The sequence below is a fragment of the Rhipicephalus sanguineus genome, chromosome 11 (genome assembly GCF_013339695.2).
Source record: "Rhipicephalus sanguineus isolate Rsan-2018 chromosome 11, BIME_Rsan_1.4, whole genome shotgun sequence".
Classification (NCBI taxonomy): Eukaryota; Metazoa; Arthropoda; class Arachnida; order Ixodida; family Ixodidae; genus Rhipicephalus; species Rhipicephalus sanguineus.
Genome location: NC_051186.1, coordinates 120410913 through 120430370, shown reverse-complemented (window position 1 = coordinate 120430370; position 19458 = coordinate 120410913). Strand labels below are relative to the sequence as shown.

At 47.4% G+C, this 19458-nt stretch overlaps 1 protein-coding gene across 1 annotated transcript in view; it reads left to right on the top strand.

Moving 5' to 3' along the window:
- LOC119374793 (protein pellino) overlaps positions 1-19458 on the top strand; it is a 56553-nt gene that overhangs the window by 10656 nt on the left and 26439 nt on the right. Inside the window, exons 5-9 of the mRNA XM_049411246.1 lie at positions 691-891; positions 2715-2900; positions 3399-3497; positions 10322-10540; positions 17062-17177. Coding sequence (XP_049267203.1) covers positions 691-891; positions 2715-2900; positions 3399-3497; positions 10322-10540; positions 17062-17177 — 821 coding nt within the window. The remainder of the gene's footprint in view (positions 1-690; positions 892-2714; positions 2901-3398; positions 3498-10321; positions 10541-17061; positions 17178-19458) is intronic.

Here is a 19458-nt window from a genome sequence, read left to right as displayed (position 1 = left end):
GTCGTATTGCTTGCCGACGTCATTTCACAGGAGCTACTTCTTGTCGGGAGAGCCCATTTTTCGTGGCAAGCAAAATTTCTACTTTGGTGGTGAAGTCCTTGGCCTCGTACTTGGGCCACTTCGCTGGCATTGCCATCGGCGGAGAGTGCGTTCACATGAGAAGTCAGCACGAAAGCACCAGCAACGATCAAGCTAAAGGAGCCGTACTGACGGCGTTCAACGATGCAGCACACCAATGGGAACAAAGCAATAAAAATAACACTGCGCTATATATATATATAATAATAACACCATAAGCGTGCCATACCCACACGCTATCACACGCGAAGAAAAGCTGTTCAACCAGTCTCAAGTCAAGCCAAGCCGATAATTGATGTCCGTGGCGATGCAGCGTTTGAGCTTCACTTTTGTTCCGAACGGTTCTTTTTTCGTTTTCGAGCCTCGCCAGCGGCCCGAAAGTCGCCGAATTATCTGATTTGCGGTCAAATCTGTCTGAAATAACGAGCGTCCAGTCTCATAGAGTGATGCATATATTTACAGGGACCAGATGACGTGTCCGAATGAACCGATTTTCCGAATTAACGAGCTTTTACTGTATGCTCTCTTTTGTACAGTTCTAGGCCAACTACTGTTTAATGACTCCTTGCTCAGTTGCATGTTGAGTGTTGTGCATGCACCTTCTGCTTGCAGATTGGCCGCTCCTCGGAGAGCCCCATAGACTTTGTGGTGATGGACACGGTGGCCGGAGGGGATAACAAGGCGGGTGCCTGTAGGGTCGCCCAGAGCACCATCTCCCGCTTTGCCTGCCGCATTCTGTGCGAACGGAACCGATCGCACCGCTCCTACGTGTTCGCCGCGGGATTCGACTCGTCCCGGAACATCTTCCTCGGGGTGAGTCGAGAGCGCTATTGGGGCATGGTCCCCTAACAACCATCCATCGCTCCGGTCTCTCTCACCCCCAATAGTTCAGTGCCTTTCACCACCACCGTAGCAGACCTGTGTTCATGTGAAGTCCCTGCAGTACCACCAGAGCTACTATGACTTGAGGACTAAGAGTCACTTTTTTGTGATCATTCTTTTCGTCAACAGAATGCCCCCATGGCAACTAGGTGGAGAGAGAGAATGAGTTCCAAGACATGACAATCACTGAAGTGTGCAGATATCTTTTTGTCCATGGCTGTCATTAGAAAATAGCGTGAGACTGACTCCCATGTATGAGCTGCGATAGTTGTTTGATTTGTTTTCAGCCAAGCAAACTATCCTTTTGTGTGTCCCAACAAGTGGACTAGCACTGGATCTTTTGTTAGTATGGCCTGGTGGTGCCACTCATTAAAGGGCCAGTAAACAACCCCGATGTCCAAAAATATTAATGAAAAGAAATATGCGCACTTTTGCTATCTGAACATGGTGCCGCAAGAATTTTGCGAGTACGTGCTATAATAAGGAAGTTACAGGGGTTAGAACATCCGTTTCAGCTGGTTTCAAATTTTCGCGCGGCCTCACCACCCTTCTCCGCCACATGGAGGGAAAGGCGTAGCCCGTCGTCGTGACTCCGCCCACTTCGGCAACGTGACACGATGTCAACAATTGACGTCATGGGCGAGCAATGCACTTACGCTTGCTGCGGCGCCTGGTTGTTTATTGTTTATATTGTCTCACGTGCTCCGTAACTTGACGGGCAGTTTTCGGCTCTTCAATATTTTTAAACCGTTGTGACAGTTCACAATGCAGCAGGAATGCGTGCTTGCTTTCCGAGACGTCGAAGGGGCGCGAGAGAAAAGCCTGGAGAACCCCGCTTGCCGCGCGAGCAAGCGCGACCCGTCCGAGCTACCAGAGATTCCCCTCTCCTCGCTCGATTTGCAGCCGGCAACTGAACAATGCTTCGCCTCATGTCGAAGGCGAAGCGCGTGCAGGTGCTATGCAGTGCACGGAATATACGCGCGACAACTGCGTGGCCGAAACCGCATCACCGCAGGGCCAAAAAACAAGGCGCAGTTTCGTAGCAGTGGGTGGGAACAGGAACTGACGTTACCTTGACAATTGTTTGTTGAGACCTGGTTTAGACGAATTGACGAGCTCAGTGCTACGTAAACTCGCCGATCGCCGAGTTTGCGTCACTGCACGTACGAGGAGGATTGGTCAGGCGTAGGAAAGAAGCGCGGAAATTGTTTTTCGAAATGAAGGGTCTGCGCGGCGCGCAGCGCTGTAATATTCGGAAAACGTGATCGCCGCGGTCTACTGTACGGATTAGCGAGCTTGTTTGGCGGGTGTAAAAGAAAAGTCGCAGCCTGTTTACGGGCCCTTTAAAGAACGTGCCATTCGGCAGCCAGCCCTGTACGAGTTCAAATAACAGAAGAAAAAGGGTGCTTAGTATACTAATATCGCTTGAAAAAAGAAAGCAGAGTAAAAAAATTTTGATGGCATGTTCTTTGGTGTTATCAAAGAAAGTGCTAAACTGTGATCAGTGCAATGCAACAGTGTCATGCAGTGAAGCATGCTAATACAAAAGTTACATGCAGTGAAGCACATTACCTGAGGCACTTCTATCTCCAGTAGTATTCAATTACCAATGTACCACACTGATGTGTGTTCTTCAGATTTGGTATGTGTCTTGAGTTTTTTTTGTGAATCAGGGCTGGTGGGGGGTAGGGCAATGTTTATTGCGTTTAGCCTAACAGTGCCCATTAAATTAAATCTTTCAATGATTGACACAGGAGAAGGCGACCAAATGGCAGCAGGACGGGGAGATAGATGGCTTGACGACCAACGGCGTCCTTATCATGCACCCGCAAGGGTCCTTCTGCGGCGGTGCCACGCCCGGCATCTGGCGCGAGGTGTCCGTCGGTGGCAACGTGTACGCCATTCGCGAGTCCCGATCGGCCCCCAAGAAGGGTGTCAGGGTGAGTCGCACTTCTTCTGTCGCACGGTGTATATCAGATGACTGTGTAAGCAGGATAACAGAGAGCTTTAGCATGATGTTACCATTGCAGTTAACGATACCAGCCACCACGACTTGCATGTTTTGTCCTATTTTGTAGCTGTAAATAAGTGTTTTTGCATTTTCTCATCGCCCAGCTTAGGCCAATGTAGATAACATTGTCACTTGTGGAGCAGTGTTGTGGGCCTTTCTTCCGTTAATTTATCTTTGCAGAAGGTTGTCTCCGGGAGGGGTGTTTGTGCCCGTCTCTCTTATTTCTGAACACTGTATAAAGCTACTGACATCACCGAGAAAAGAATATTTGGTTGTGTCTAACTATGCTGCGTGGACGTAGCTAGCCAAAGCTGTAGCGCTCGCTTCTTTCCTTCACCCTCAGATATAACAGTGTTCTTGTAATGGAGGATGCATATGTGCTGGTGTTGTAGGAAAACAACTTACGCTGTGCTCTCTTGTGGTCCAGATTGAAGACGAGACGAACGTTCTGCGAGACGGCTCGCTCATTGACCTCTGCGGAGCTACACTCCTCTTTCGGTCGGCCGAGGGACTCATGAAGTCACCGGTGGGTTGATGCTTCTTTCTTTCCTCCTTTCTTTCTTCATTCCTTTCTTTCTGTCATGTATCTTGCCGATTGAGATCACTTTCATGTTACTAGCCTTGTCAGCGGCATCTGTTTCTTGAACAGTCATGATCATTTCCAAGGTAACTTCGTTGTATTTACTGCCACTGCTTCTATGAGATTTTAAAAATTCATTCACAAAAACTGTGCAAGTCGATCATATCAATGCAGGCAGCAGCAGTTGTTTCACTTTAGTGCCTCGGTCTTCCTTAGCAGCAGCAGGTGAAACTTTGTTACATTGAAATTATGATTAAACACGAGCAGTGTAGCAATTTGGGCTAGTTGGTGTAACATCATCTTCAAACAGTGCACAGCGCATGAAGACACAAGAAGGAGTGACAACACGAACTGTGTGTGTCTTCAGTTCTTTGTGTCTTCAGTGTGTGTGCTTTTTGAAGATGACTGGTAAACACGTTTCATTTTATTGAGGTTGGAAATACGCAGTGTTTTATGGGCATCAAGCTATAAAAACTGAAATATGGGCTTCATGTGTCTCATTGTGTTTTCCTTCCGTCAGTGTCTCAGTCATGCAACTTTGTGCGTTCTAATGGTAAATCAACAGGCCCAAATTGCAACCCTAGTGAAATACTTTGTTATATAGAGAATTTCATTATACAGTGAAGCCCACTTATAACGATCTATTGGTTATAGCGACCATATTTCGGTGCACTCACGAGTTTCCTATGCTTCTCATTGAAACTGTATCCACATATAGCGAGCATTTTTCAGAGCCTTCTACTTATACAACGAACACTTCCGTCACGGTCGCGGTAAAAATATGGCGCATACGAAGCGGAAAAAAAAAAGTTCAGACAGGCATTTGGCATGAGAGAAGCACGCAGTCGCGCGTGCCCCACTGCAGTTTACGCGTTACGAAGGTATCGTAGACTACGATGAGCACCGCACGCAGATTTCGGACGCTGCGAGTGGGGTCGCTCACTTTCCAGGCGCTTCTTCAGTGGCTGAATAACAGTGAGGAAGAAAAAAAGAAATAAAGGCAGCATGAAGACTTGCGGTCAGCTTTCGCATGGCAACCTTTTCTGACGCCGTTCTCTTAAGGGGGGACGCGGCTTTCGTATCGCGCAAAATCGCAAAAAAATCGATTTTTTGAAAATCACATTTTCGGTTTCTGTAGCCCTTTTTCTATCTGATTCCAAAATATCTTCACCTAGAAGTGCTTTAAAAAATTAGTTGCGCGGGCTGAGGTGTCGAAAATTATTGTGGAGATCGCAAAAAAACAGTGCTTTTCAAAAATTTCTTGCTCCGCAACGGTACAACCGGGCGCCGCCATTTTGAGCTCGCTGTAAAGGGCATTTCTTCCTTTTCAAATTCCCCGCCTCAGCTGGCGCCTCCCTTTAAAAACAAGCGCACAAAAAGCAAATCTCTGAAGGTCGTTTCGAGGCCTCCGATTGGCCGCGTCCGCCATGTTGCTCCAGAACGCCTCGCCATTGGTCCGATGCTCGCTTCGAGAGGACAGTCGTCTGCTGCTTACGCGTCGCGATGTTACCTGATGTTACGACTGTCGAAAATCACGCTACTTAGTGACGCGTCCGCTCTCGTTCTGTGTACACGGGTCGACGATAATTTAGAATATGATTACCCTGTAGTTTGACAGCTGCAAGCGGAAGCGCCGTCATCAGTGTACGATAGACGGTAGCGTGTCGCGCTCGTCGCGAACATCGCAGATGCGCGTCTCGGGTAGTTCAGCTTGTCATCACTTCGTCCTCCGTGACGAAGAACTTCGCGGGACTACTCTTTGTACTCGCGATCGAACATGACGTGCTTTGAAACATCGGGCACCGCGGCCACGCACACCGCGACCGAGCTTGCTGCTCGGAGTCGTGGCTAGGCCTAACTCCGCTTACGGCGCTGGTTTACGAGACGAATCCGAACTTTGCGGGCACGGACATCGCGCTAGCGGACAAGCCGCACTGTGCTTCGTCGCAAGCAACAAATCGCATCGTCCGCTGGCTACTCGAAAGTGCGGATGGGCACTTTACGCATCGGCAGCGGACTCCCGGTCAAGCTCGTCGCGCATTGACCGCTCCGAGCAGCGGCTAGCAATTTCGCGCGTCGGCGCCGCAAAATGAGAGACCAATTACGTTACGCGCGCCGATTTTTCGTCGCCGCGGCTGGGCACTGCGTATTGTCGCCGAATGCCGCCAGCCAGCATATAGTGCGCGACTTCCCGGACCCCGCGGCCGAGTACATCGGCATGAAAGAAGGCGCTGGTGATGCAATTTAGGCACGCTTGGATTCGTGCTTGGTATCGCCGCTAGCTCCTTCCACTTGGTAGCTGGAGAAGGTTATCCCACTTGGTGACGTTCGATCGACGAAGAATGTCACCCACATGTTCGATTGACGGCTGCGCCAAAATGTAGCGTTCCTTTAAGGTAATTTACTCATACATTGAGCTGGATAGAGACGGATGCCTTCCGCCATTTATTATCCCTGTTCTAAAAACAAGCATCTTCTTCTTCTTCCCCTCGATGCCTCCGCGATGATGCTTCAGGCACAGACCGCTTCATGACTCATCGCCGACAACCTTATAACAGACATCTGCAGATATATGCTCGGCTGCGCGTTGCGTAAACCTTGTGGAGTGATTGGCGGTACAAGCACATCATGGTGCCGTTCGCAAGTCCACCGCGTCGTGCGAGGTCGCTTGCACTTTTTTGCTTGCCTTTGTCGCGTTGAACGAACAGGCTACTCGCCGCACCCATGCAGGGTCCGGAGTGAAGCATGCATGAAGAATGCACAAACGTTCGCATACATTAAACTGCCAACGGCCCGGCATGGGACGGCGTGAGCCGAGTAGGCGACGTGCTGCACGCAACTAGCGAGGTATGATCGGTTCCACGTGGTGGTACCGCGCTTCAGTGAAACGGAGGCAGTTCACTGCAAAGGCGGTTTACTGTAAAATGCTGAGCAAGCGCCCCCGCTACGGTGAAGGATGATTCGACCAGATTTGGAGGAGGGCGCTTGCTCGGTCCCGGATCGAAATTCAAGATGGCGGCGGGAGAGCCACTAAAAATAAAAAATGTCCATCCATATTTATAATGAAATGCTTTATTTATTTACTGTTTTTATTCCCCCTCGTCACTGTCAAACCACTGAAGCAGCGACCGGTTTGACCAATATACAACCAGCCATATGACAGTGGAATTTCATAAACAACATTAGATACGCATTCAGTCTCCTCATTCTTGTGGTTCTTTTTACACAAGTGATGCTCGTCCTAAAAAAAATGTGGGCGCAGGGGAGGGGGGGGAAGGGTGGGGGGGCGCTTGCTCGGTCACTGGCGCTTATTTCAGATCTCCCGAAAAAGGGAGGGGGGCGCCTGTTCGGCATTTTACGGTAATTCACTCGTGAGCATGCAGTGGGTGTCACTTAACACGCGAAAAGGCCTAACTTGTCACTGGAGGGGTTGTTAGCACTTATTAATAAAAATACGCAAAAAAAAAAGAAACGATTCGGTCGCTAAGTGCACGTTTTTAAGGGCGAGTCCGTATATATACAATGAATTACTTATATAACAACTACTTATCACGCCACTTTCTGGTTCATTATAAATGGTTCGATTGTATAGGTTGTATTCACGTGACGTCAGGTTGGCGGAAGCGATAGCGGAAAGTGCGCCGGCTGTGCTGGCAACCGCGTGGCCGCCATTTTGAAGGCCGTCCGTCCCGACCGGTGCATTCACCGTCCGCTGCCTACAAGCTGTATTTGCTCCGCATTCCTCTTGTTCTAATTTATTTGGCTCAAAAAGTATTGCATTTACTGGTTGTGAAGCTGCTGCAGCCATGGGCGATGAGCACTCGGCTCGCTTGAGCGTGTACGCCGAGAAATTGGACGCCGATGCGAAAAAGCGATACACGGACAAAGTGGCTCAGCGGTTGCGTTGACTCACTCATTCTGACGAGCAAGGAATTAAGCCTCATTCGAGATCGCACTCGTACCGAAGCTGGAACTTTCAGACATCAAGGAGTACTTGGTGCACGCTACCAGTTTTGTGACGCATGAACAACTGAAAGCCAAGAAATCTTCGGAAGAGTGGGTTTGTCCAGGAACGCTCGCTGAAAAGTTACGGCGACTGCGTCGTTGTGCGCGCAAAGGTAAGATAATCTTTAGCGTTGGACTTAAATTTCAGCTGTAAGCGCGAAGGGTGAGCGTACCAAACAATTTGATAGCAGTGCGAGTCTCTACAAACCTGGTTGAAGCAGCGGTGTTAACGGCGCTTGGGAAGTAATGCATGTAAAAGCACCGCTACGCGGGGTACTTTCGATTGCAGTAGAGTGCGGACGAGACTTAAATTTCGACGTGATTGACTCACCTACAGCTTTGATCGATCGCGATGAAAATGTATCTCTAGGACGTTAAATTATTTAACGAGACCAAGGCTGCAAGTCACCTGTGCTTTGATGCAAGTGTACAAAACTCGCAGCCAGAAGTCCACTTTAGCGAGAAAAACAAAAGCCTGCGCGTCTCATTTTAGCTCGCAATGTACCGCGCATGTGTAAATATGGACAGTCTAACGTTGAGTACTTACTGTGTCATGCTTTTCGCAGATGTTTTCGCCAGTGCAGTGCGGCAGAATCTGAATGCATTTACTGTGTCAACGCGATTTTTTTTTTCGTGTCTCGTTCGCGGCTTTCCTTCTTTTTTATACACAGCTGTCAGAATATGAACTCAACTGAGTTTCTATTTGCAGGTAAACCACTCTCAGGCGCTTACACACAGCTAACACAGCCTTTGGAGCGCGGCGAAGGCGGCTGAAACATTCGTCACGACGCTTCGCCGAGACCTCCAGAGCACGGCTACATTGACCGCGAATAACGTTCGGCAACGAATAAAATTTAACCGTTTTTGTGTTCTCACGCGTGTCACTCTTCGATTTTGTGCGATTGCTGCACCCAAATACGGCGCAATTAACCATGATTTTGGGTGGCGGGCGCAAAAAACTGCTCAACTTGCGTATCACGCAGAGGCACACCTGGGAGGCACGGCCTCAGATATGGCGGCACAGAACAACCGGAAGCAGTGCCTTCCCGGCCTGCCGTGCGGGTATGCTGCGGGAGAACAGGGTTGCTCGGGGGTGAATACCACCTATTGAAGCTCGTTATATTAAGGCTTAACTGTATTGTAATATGAAGACACACATAGAGCTGTGCACAGATTTGGTGTCAGGGTGTATCGTAACTGGTGCATACCTGCCAACTCTTCCGAATTTTCCGTAAAATGTACGAATTTCGACCTCGCTTACGATTTTACGAATGTTAGCTGAAATTTTACGGAAACCATATCATTTCCGATAAAAAAAATTAAAAGTTCATTAAAACAGCGTGGCCTTCGTGATCAGCCACTGCGCATTGCCGTAGCTAGTTAGTCGCGGAGGCCCCGAAAACGGCGCTGTGTTATCAGCAGCAGCTGCTTCAACATTTAGCGACTTCTGTCTTCTCGGCGGGTGGCTACGAATCCATACCGCCTTGGCGTGTACGCAAAGCGCAAACATGTGGCAGTGGGCTTTGTTCGCGGGTCGGCGGTAAGGACTACATTGTTCGTGTCGCTTTTCGTCTGCCGCGTCCGACGCAGTAGGACTGCTATGTTTAAACCCAGGTGCGACGTGCAGTGGGCACGTTTGGGAGCTGTTCGAAGTGTTGACGGATCGCTCAGGTTCCACAGAATTTTATTGGTTATGCTGGGCATTCTCTTCATTCCCCACAGTAATGCGGAATGCGAGAGAATATTCAGCACTGTCAACAAAACTCGGAACGGAGTTTCGCTCATCTTGTCTGTGAAGAAACTCTCGAGAGCCTGCTAATGGTGAAAGGGCACCAGAGTGGAACTTGCTTTGAGCAAAGCTACACGGAGAACTTTCTGAAGCGGGCAAAGTCCGCAACAGCAAAGTCACTGCAAAAATAAATTGTTGCCCTATTGAGTTGTTGCTGATTACTCTCTGACCATTTTTACTTATGGTTGCAAAAACATGATTAAGCTTGTCGCCGAAGGCAAAACCCTCCGAACTTGAAAACAAAAAAAAAGTCACAGTTTCACCGCAAGGGCGACGCAATGAATGCGATAGCAACAAATTGTAGTGTTACACGAAGTGAGGCTGGCAGCTAACTGTTTTGTATCCGATATCGCGTAACTACAAAACGCAGTTGTAAGAGAATACGGCCGCTCCAGGGAGTGATGCTCTCCGCATAGTCACTTCGCGTTGAGAGCGCAGCACGTAGAAGGGTTTACGAGCCGCCCGCTGTGATAGCTTTCGAGATAGCGCGCGCCAGCGATCGCGACCGCGCCCTTAGATTCAAAGTTCAAAGTTGCTCCTCGCGCGACCCCCCCCCCCCCCGCGTCTTTTAAGGCTCATTAAAGAAGAGCGGCACATTTCCTGTTGGCTTCGACGGCAGGCCTCCCGAGCGGGGTGATGTTATCGCATGCACCCTCTGATCGACGGAAATGGGCCGGCTCGTTTGAACTCTGCTTCGGCCGCGTTCGTCGCCCCCGCTCGCACGCCTTTACCCCGCGGTAGAACATACAATGCGCGGGGGGATCTTATCAATTTGGACTTCATACCGGAAGGACATGACGGCGACGCCAAAAACCCGTCGAGACTGTCCATATAATTGCTATCGCAATAAAAAGTGGGTTGGCTACACCCCCCCCCCCTCCCTCCGCCGCATGAAAGTTTTACTAATTTCTATGTCGCCAGGTTGGCAGGTATGCTGGTGGTAATTTTTAAGTTTTGTTTGCTCACGGGATCGCAGACGAAGCAGCACCTGGAGGCGCGGGTGGAGGAGCTGAATGCGGGTCGCCCCCAGTGCCCTGTGGGGCTGAACACGCTGGTGATTGCTAGCCGTGCCACACTGAGTCAAGGGGACAAGCAGCCGTACGTGTACCTGCACTGTGGCCACGTCCAGGGCCTCCACCACTGGGGACTCCCCGAGGGGGCCTCCAACGTGCGCACCTGCCCCATGTGCCTCAAGGTGGGCTTTCCTTGATTGCACTGATAACCGCAGTCTCTTAGCATTCTTGAGGGACATTGAAGCACCGTCTTCGAAACCTTGATACTCCCATGGCTTTGCATTGTGTTTTAAATTAACTCTTTCGTTACCACGCCTATTCAAATCGATCACCGGTGATCGACGAAAAAAGCTGCCAATTTCGACGTGTTAAAAATTTTTCCCGTGCATGCTGCAGCATCTCGCGTTTAGTTCTGGGACTGCTCTTCTACAATCCGTTTAAATTTTCCCGCTCTGATGACGTTGCGATTTTTCACGGAGTTTTTCGCGAACGAATGCGCATGTGTTACTGGAAAAGGTGGCGTGGCTGCCACACTCGGGAAAAAAATGCGCTGCTCATGTTTGTGCTCCGTTATTATCAACATTTTGGTATCAAACGATTCCTAAGGAGTCAATTATCAAATCGTGTCGTCAGTTTTGCGAGGTAATAAATTTTGGCTGTGATAATTACATGAAAACGACATCTGCTACTCACTAGCGAGCTTTGCTTCCGAGCTTGCGCATTAATATTCATATACAGCTAGTTTCTGAAGGTCCGTCGCGTCTCTAACTTGTTGATCTGGCCTTTTTAGCCAGTTTGCAGCAGTTTTGGTTTCGTTTCTCTTTATCTACGCGAGAGGGGCGCATCGGGCGTTAGCGTCGGCGCGCGCGGCAATCTCTCGGCCGCTCCCATGGCGTCGTCAACCCGCGGGGCTGCGTCACGGGAAAAACGTTCCGCTCGAAAGCGTGCTCAACCCGCTCACGAAATTAGTGAAGCTGAGTCGAGCTATGAGTCCGAAGACGACACCAGCTCATCTTCAAGCGCTGACAGCGACGATGCTTCGAGCCAGCCCGGGCCATGCTCAGCTGTGTCATAAGTTTCGTTTTCGGCCTTGAGCGGTCTCGTCCGTCGGAAGCGCCTATCTGCCGATCTCGGTGCACGATCTTTGAGATGTCCTGGTTATCTGCAGGATACGCACAGCGCTTGGACAGGATGTGCTACCGCCGGCAGCCAGAAAGCTTCAATTTTCACCAAGAAGGCCGCCCGGCGCGCATCTCGGCCTGGCACACCGGAGCAGCGCAAAACGTTTCACGACGGCGCGCTATTTTTTTTTCCTGTTTTCAGAGAAACTCAGAGAAACTCTAATTTTGACCAGCTATCCTTCCGGTTGGAGCTCGCTCAACAGCTTCTCGAGGTGGATGCGGATGATGTTCCACGAGTGGAGCCTCCGCCAAAAAAAGTGCAGCACCACCCCAAAAAGATGCCGAAAAGGAAGAAACTACCGCAAGTGCTATGAGGAACGCAAAGCTGAAAAAAAAAAAAAAAAGAGCGTTCTTTGTGAAACCTGTGGCGTCCACCTGTGCTGCACGAAAACCAGAAACTGCTTCACCGCATGGCACGAGCGGTGAAGCAGTCTTCGGTCTGCAGTATTTTTGATCTGTGTGAAAAATGGCTTTAGGCAGAGTGTTTATTTTTCTTTTAGAATATTCCTAGATCATTTCCCTTCAAAATGTATATTTTGAATTTTGTTTGTTCGTAATATTTTTGTAGATATTATGTTTTGTTTGTACTGTTTTTCTCAAGTTCCTGCAAAAGTGGTAGATTTCAGATTTTTTATAAGTTTTGTAACATCTTTTTTATTTTGAAACTTGTGTTATCTATAATGAGCAATTCATTATGCACGTCTTGGTGTGCTGCAATGTTACCTAGAGCATTATTTATACTAACAATAAATTTCTTCCTCAGACCTATAAAAAATGGCCATTTTCATGCGGTAACGAAAGAGTTAAGAGTCTTTGAATTTCATATTTGGGTGTCCGTTGCTGTATGTAGTTGAATGTAGTTGAATGTGCCCACAATTTGCGAGTTCAAAATGAACAAGCCCCCAAATAGGATGTTGCCAGACTTTTTAAGGAAAACTGCGGCATCCCCCGGCATTGGTTGATCTCACGAACAGTGTGCTCCAGCGAACGACCTCGCAGGCCACATGCTATGCTGTGTGAATACTGCAGCCGCCGCGCACTGGCACTGCGGGCAGCTCGACCAGAAATAGGTGCCAAGTTTCTCAAAGAAAAGAAAGAGAAAAGTCCCACCAGTTCCACACCGTTTAAGCTGTACAAACTGCAGAGCAGAGCTGAGGATTCGCCCACCTCTGTTGACTTTTGGGTTATGTTTGGCCAAGTCGAAGCTGCAGGTCTGCCTGCCTGTGCTGGCGCTCGGCTTGCGTCTGAGTCTGCCGAAGCTGAGGGTTACCTTGCATTCGCTAGCGTTTTCGCCTGCAGTTCTCTGTTCCGTAGCCCTCTGGCGACGCTGGCATTCACGGGCAAGCACGCAGCCTGCTGAGCGTCCATGGCGGGAAAGGAAACCTTCATTTGTGATGCAGGGGCGCCCTCTCTCGACTTATTTGCATCGTCTATAGAATGCATTCAAATGCTTCAGTTCAGTTCACATTGGGCAAGCGTGGGTGCTGGCCTGGTACACAAGGCACTCGCTTTCAGGCTGGTGGGGCACGGGTTCAAACCCCAGCCCTGGAAAGAAAATTCCTTCACTTTCACTTATTTCCTTGGTGCGCACCAGATGGTTCCTATTTTGGTACTTTGATCGTGGCGCCAAGTGACGACATGAGGCAGGAGCCCGGGCCCCTGATGTGCTCGGCATTTAAGTGCCGAGCACTTTATCTTGGGGAGAGAGAGGTGAAATGCTCAATGCTATGACACGATGTGACATAACTTTTTCAGTGGCCCTTGTTGTTATGCCACGTCTGTGGCAGACGAAGTTGTGATTGCTGGCGACGCGATCAGAGCGTCCACACAGTTCTGAAAGCACGGGGCGAAGGCGAACTACTGTTTGTTGCAGCCCCTCCAGACGAAACCGCCATCTCTGTTGACCTTGTCATTGACAGCAGTTCGCGTGTGCCGAGCAGAAACGAAACTATTTTGTCGCAGCCACTGAAGCCTTGGTCGCCGACAGTGCGGTGGATGGCCAATTGCGTGAGCCTTTCCAAAGACTCGCAACATTCCTATAGTTTCATGCTGATGACTTAGCTGATCACTTTTCGCGCTGATGACTCTTGTACCGCACATTTGTGGTGCTTAGCTCTCTGAGGATCGTTCGGATTAACTGGGTTGCAACCTGACCTAACAGAATTAATGAGAGTTTGATGACATCAAACATTGCATGTGCTTGCCAGCACCAGAGAAAAAGTTTTTTGGTTGAGGAGACTACCATAAAAACCAGAATATAGGTTGAATCTTTTTTCAAAAAACAGCCCTAAAAAAAAGTCGACCCCCGCCTTATATACCGGTCATTGACAGAAAAAGTTCGCAAGTCTGGCCACTATGGGCAACTGAAGTTAACTGCCTCCATCGCCATCGCAATCATCGGCATTGCTTTGTTTACTACCAGCCTTGTGCCGAGGGCGATCTCATCTTGCGCTTTTGTTGTTGTCTTGTGAATCTATTTGGGCTCCGAGGTGCTTCTTTCTTGTTCTCGACTGGTGGCCGATGAGTTCGCCGTAGCGTTCAAAATAGCAGAGATCGAGTTCGCGAAGGCACGAAGAAATCTGGTATGAAGTGTGTGAAAGATGTGTTGGGATGCTAGCGCACGTGAACGCGAGCAGGAACCGTGAGTCACAAACAGTAACTGAAAGTTTATCTTCGAACGGGTGTCCTCCCTGCTCCAATCTCACTGGATACTGTTTCTTTGTTGCTTTCTGTGATGCCGGCAGCTCTGGTTACAGTGGCACGCACTGGCACCTATGGCTATGATCAGCGGGCAGGGGCAGATTGAGTGCACCACAGAAGCATTCACTACTGGCGGACGCTGAAGGATCACATCACAACATGCAGCGATCTGAAGAAAACTTTGTTTCAGTGCCAGACCGCAGCGTATCTAGAGCTGGAGATGAAGGTTGTACAGTTTAACTGAGAGCTGCGCTCGCGTCGTGATTGCTATCGGTGACCTCAAAGTGCATCCAAATGAGTGCTGTCAAGACGGTCGTGACGTTTTAGGAGGATAATGCTTGAGCCCCTCTTTTGGCTTTCTGCCATGTGGAACTTACGTGTAAACACATGTGTAAATAAATGGCATTTTCACTGTGCACCGTTTGAAATTGCGTTTGTTTCACGGTAAAGGCGCCTTCTTATGCCTTGGTCATTCCATGTACTTTTTTTTTTCGATTTTCAGTGGTAGTTAGAAGTGGGAGGTTCGACCTATATTCTGGCTTTTACGGTACAGTAGACTCGCGATAATTCAAACTCTGATAATTCAAACTTTCGGTTAATTCAAACAAATCTTAAATTTTTGGTTGGCCCACTATGTTTTCAATATATTTTAAAGCTGCTTAATTCAAACTGCCTCACTGCACAAATTTGGTTAATTCAAACTTTTTGCTTGTCCATGTCTGGAAATACCTGCTGCCTTTGTTGCTTCTAGCTGAACATTCACGTTTTTCTCTTACTAACAGGCGCAAATAAAGCCTGCCTATAAAACGTCAAACTAGCCAAACCTCACGCACCAATAATCTCCTGCTGACCGATGAAAAAAAAAAAAAAAGACTGTACGGTCTAGCCTTGATCTATCGCATGCTAAACATTTCTTAAAGTCACTTCCTCTGCGGTAAGCCATGCGAGAAAGCGTCCTAAGAATTAGAAGGGGCTAGCAACTGTCGTGGGATGCAACACATTTCGTCCCTTTATTACACACCCGTGCATGGCTTGTATAATAACAAAAACTAGTATTATCGCTGATGTATAAAAATTTTACTGGCAATCATGCAGAGCTGTCTATGATGTTGCTGCGGCACTGAGAAACAATAAACATCGCAGTGTTAGTTGGTGTGTTGCCCTGAGTCATATTTATGAGAACTTCTGATAATTCAAACTTCTGATAATTCAAATAAAATCCTGAGGTCCCCTCAAGTTTGAATTATCGAGAGTCTACTGTATTTTAGTTGGTTGTAGTTGCTCACAGGCAAATCTTACTTTGTTAAAACGAGGGTTCAAACCCATGTATCGATGGAGTTTCAAGGGAATTCTGTTTACTTTGTTACAGTAAAAGCTCGTTAATTCGGATTTCTAGGGACCGGAAAAAATGTCCGAATTAACCGAATGTCCGAATTATCGAATGGCCGAAATAAACACAATAAATGCACGAGTTTTTTCAACATACCTTTACTTAACAAAGTAATCGCGGATGCTTGTCTGTTTTCGAGCAGAGATTCGCGCGGACACAATTTTTCTGAGCCCTTCAAGGTGCTCAGCAGCTCTCATGATGTCTGCAGTACCGCAAAAGTTTCACCCGTCATCCACGTTTTTCGGTTGGCACGGTAATCCACGGGAAGATTGTTGATGTTCTTAAAGCAGCGTGGCTTTTGAACCTTTCCGATAACGAGAAGCGGCAAGCGCTCTGTTCCCGTCACGTTGGGGGATAAAGTACGGTTACTCGTTCCTTGCTTCCTGCCGCCGATTGAAGGATCCCCTTTCATCACTCTTCATCACTTCTTGTCAGGAGAGCCCGTTATTCAGAGCACGCAAAATTTCTGCTTTGGTGGTGAAGTCCTTGGCCTCGTACTTGGGCCGCTTCGCCGGCGTTGCCATCGGCGGAGAGTGCGGTCGCATGAGAAGTCAGCACAAAAGCACCAGTAACGATCAAGCTAAAGGAGCCGTACTGAATCGTTCCTCGATAAATCGGCGATCAACGATGCAGCACACCAACGGGAACAAAGCAACAAAACCCACACGCGAAAAAAAGGCGTTGAACCAGTGTCAATCCAAGCCAAGTCGATAATTGATGTCCATGGCGATGCCGCGTTTGAGCTTCACTTTTTGTTCCGAATTGTTCTTTTTTCGTTTTCGAGCCTCGCCAGCGGCCCGAAAGTCGCCGAATTATCCGATTTGCGGTCAAATCTGTCCGAAATAACGAGCGCCCAGTCTCATAGAGTGATGCGTATATTTACAGGGACCAGATGACGTGTCCGAATTAACCGATTTTCCGAATTAACGATAGTCGAATTAACGAGCTTTTACTGTATGTCCATTATTTTGTTATATCTCGTTTTGTTACAAGTCTGCATTGGTTTTATAAATATATAGCTACTCAGGTAGTCTGGCATGCATGCATGCATAATTGACACAAATTGTTGCACATCTGTAATGCATTGTTGGAATGAACACGGTCAACTTGCAAAATCTCAAAGCTGTTTAGAGCCATATGGACAACATTCAGGCAAATTGGTCTACTGCCTGTCATTTCAGTTCTGGTTGAACTGCCATATTTTTTTGCATTTCTCACTGGTGCCATAATTCCCCTTAGTGATTTTTGTAGGAAACAGTGCTTTCTCGGGGCTCTACATTCATCGTTTTGCTTTGTATATGTTACAAATGAATGTATGGTTCTTGTCATTTTTACATTCTGCTGCGTTCACTTCATGACGAGGCTGTCGGCGGTCTGAATTTTGCTCTTCAACCGAAGCTGTCCCCATGCATTGCCTACTTGCATCTTGCAGAAGGGACCTGTGGTCAAGCTGTGTGTGGGCATCGAACCGGCCTTCTACGTGGACAATGACCCCCCGAACCATGCTTTCAATCCATGTGGTCACATGGCTTCCGAAAAGACTGTCAAGTAAGCTGCACTGCACTTGTCTCCCGTCTTCTCGACACCTGTGTGTTATTGGCAATGTAGATGCAGTAGAGCTCCATTTACGGTGAATTACAGTGAATCCTTTGAAGGGACCAAAAAGAGAAAAACGATTTTTCTCATATTAGTAAATTGCTCTTTCACAATTCCAAAATTGCCAGGCTTGCCGCGAGAAGACACTTGGTAAGTGAGAAAACGCACAAAAAGAAAATGCATGTGGCGACGCCACTTTGAACTTCCTGCATCAAATGCTGTGACGTCATAGATTTTGACGGCATCTGTTTGCCCTTACGTAGTTCCTAATCAGTAAAAAAGTAGAGCTGTGCGAATAGCAAAATTTTGGGTGCGAAGCGAATTCGAATAATAAAGATTGAGTGCGAATCGAATCGAATATTTTCGAATAATTTTCGAATATTTCTCAAACATTTTTCGAATAATTCGAAGTGAAATTACAGAAAAAGTTGCAGTGAATCCCTAAGTATGTTCTTGTGAGATAGCAACATGAAAAGTGTTTTTTTTCGCGAGGTTGATGAAGTGCTGGTGGGGTCATATTTCATAGTTGTCTTTCTTATCAAGAGTGAGGCAATGTAGAGGCCGAATTGTATTTATGTACATGATTTGGTGCAACCAAAGTGTTGCCGACAACACTTTACACGTGATTGGCAAAGGTGCCATTTCCTCAGCCTCTCCTCCTCTTTCAACTGCTGTGGAAGGCCAACTGATGTGGCAGAGAAGGGTGTGCTCCCTTCAAGTCCGGAGTTCCAAATCTGCCTCCCAGACGTCAATATGTAACATCAGAAATTTTGGATGCTAAAAAGCTTCGGCGTCCAATTTCGGACTTCCTGCCCAAATTTCAGGTCCAAAACAGCTTTAATTGAGCCCCCAACTCTGCCACATCTTTCATCTCCATATTGGAACCAGTGCTTTCTTGAGTTAATACATTTGCGACCGTAGCGGAGCTTGAAAGGCAGCTTTGCCGCAATACGGGGGTGTGATGAGGTGAAGCATGTTGAAAATCTAGGGACCACTTCTAAACGGACGTTGACTGTCTCTTGGCTAAGTTCGACCGTAACGGCTCTTGAAAGGCAGCTTTGCCGCAATACGGGGGTGTGAGGAGGTGAAGCATATTGAAAATCTAGGGACCACTTCCAATCAGACGTTGACTGTCTCTTGCCTAAGTTCGACCGCAATGGAGCTTGAAAGGCAGCTTTGCCGCAATACGGGGGTGTGATGAGGTGAAGCATATTAAAAATCTAGGGACCACTTCCAACCGGACTTTCTTTTGGCTAAGTTCGACCATAACGGAGCTTGAAAGGCAGCTTTGCCGCAACACGAGAGTGTAATGAGGTGAAGCATATTGAAAATCTGAAGGGGTCACTTTCAACCAGACATTGACTGCATTTGTTTTTGGGAAGTTCGAATAGTTCGAATAGTAAAATTTCAGTTCGAATCGAATCGAATAGCAAACACTATTCGAAAAATATTCGAAATTTCGAATATTCGCACACCCCTAGTAAAAAGTGAAGTTTGTTGTCCTCTCAGGAAGCCATAGACTTAATTTCGTCGAGCCAGTGTCATCGAAATACGACATAAAACACTTTCAAATCCGGGACGTCACGTGCGGAGATTTCCGCACGAAATTTAAAAATGAAACTTCGAGCTTGATTTTATCGTCTATTAATAAACCTGTGATGGTGAAATTAACACTTTCGTGACTTCAGAAAAATCGATGATTTTTGGCTAGTCCAGGAAATATATTTTTCCTACCTGTGATGGTGAAATTAACACTTTCGTGACTTCAGAAAAATCGATGATTTTTGGCTAGTCCAGGAAATATATTTTTCCTGCCACAGAAAATAATTGATGCTAAAGTGTAGGGTATCAAATGATAGAGGAAGAATTGGTCCTTCCAACAGTATTTATTCCCAACAGCGGATTTAGTTCGAATATAATAAAAAAATATCAAACAAAGAAAAATGCGTCAAAAAAAAAAAAAAAAGATTCATAAAAACATCAGTGCCACTCTGCAAAAGGTAAACATAAAAAAAAATCGAAATATACTTTTGATCGCAAAGCCCTCATTGAATATTAGTGGAAATATAAGCTCTGTAAATACAAAGATTATTTACATAAATACAGGGATATACGCAATAGTGCCTGTCATGTCTACGCGCAATGCAGTTTTTCAACGCGGTGAAAAAAGGCTGGCTGCACATGTTTCAAGGAAAAATTTTTTTTAATGTTCAACTTTCCTAGCATTGTTTGC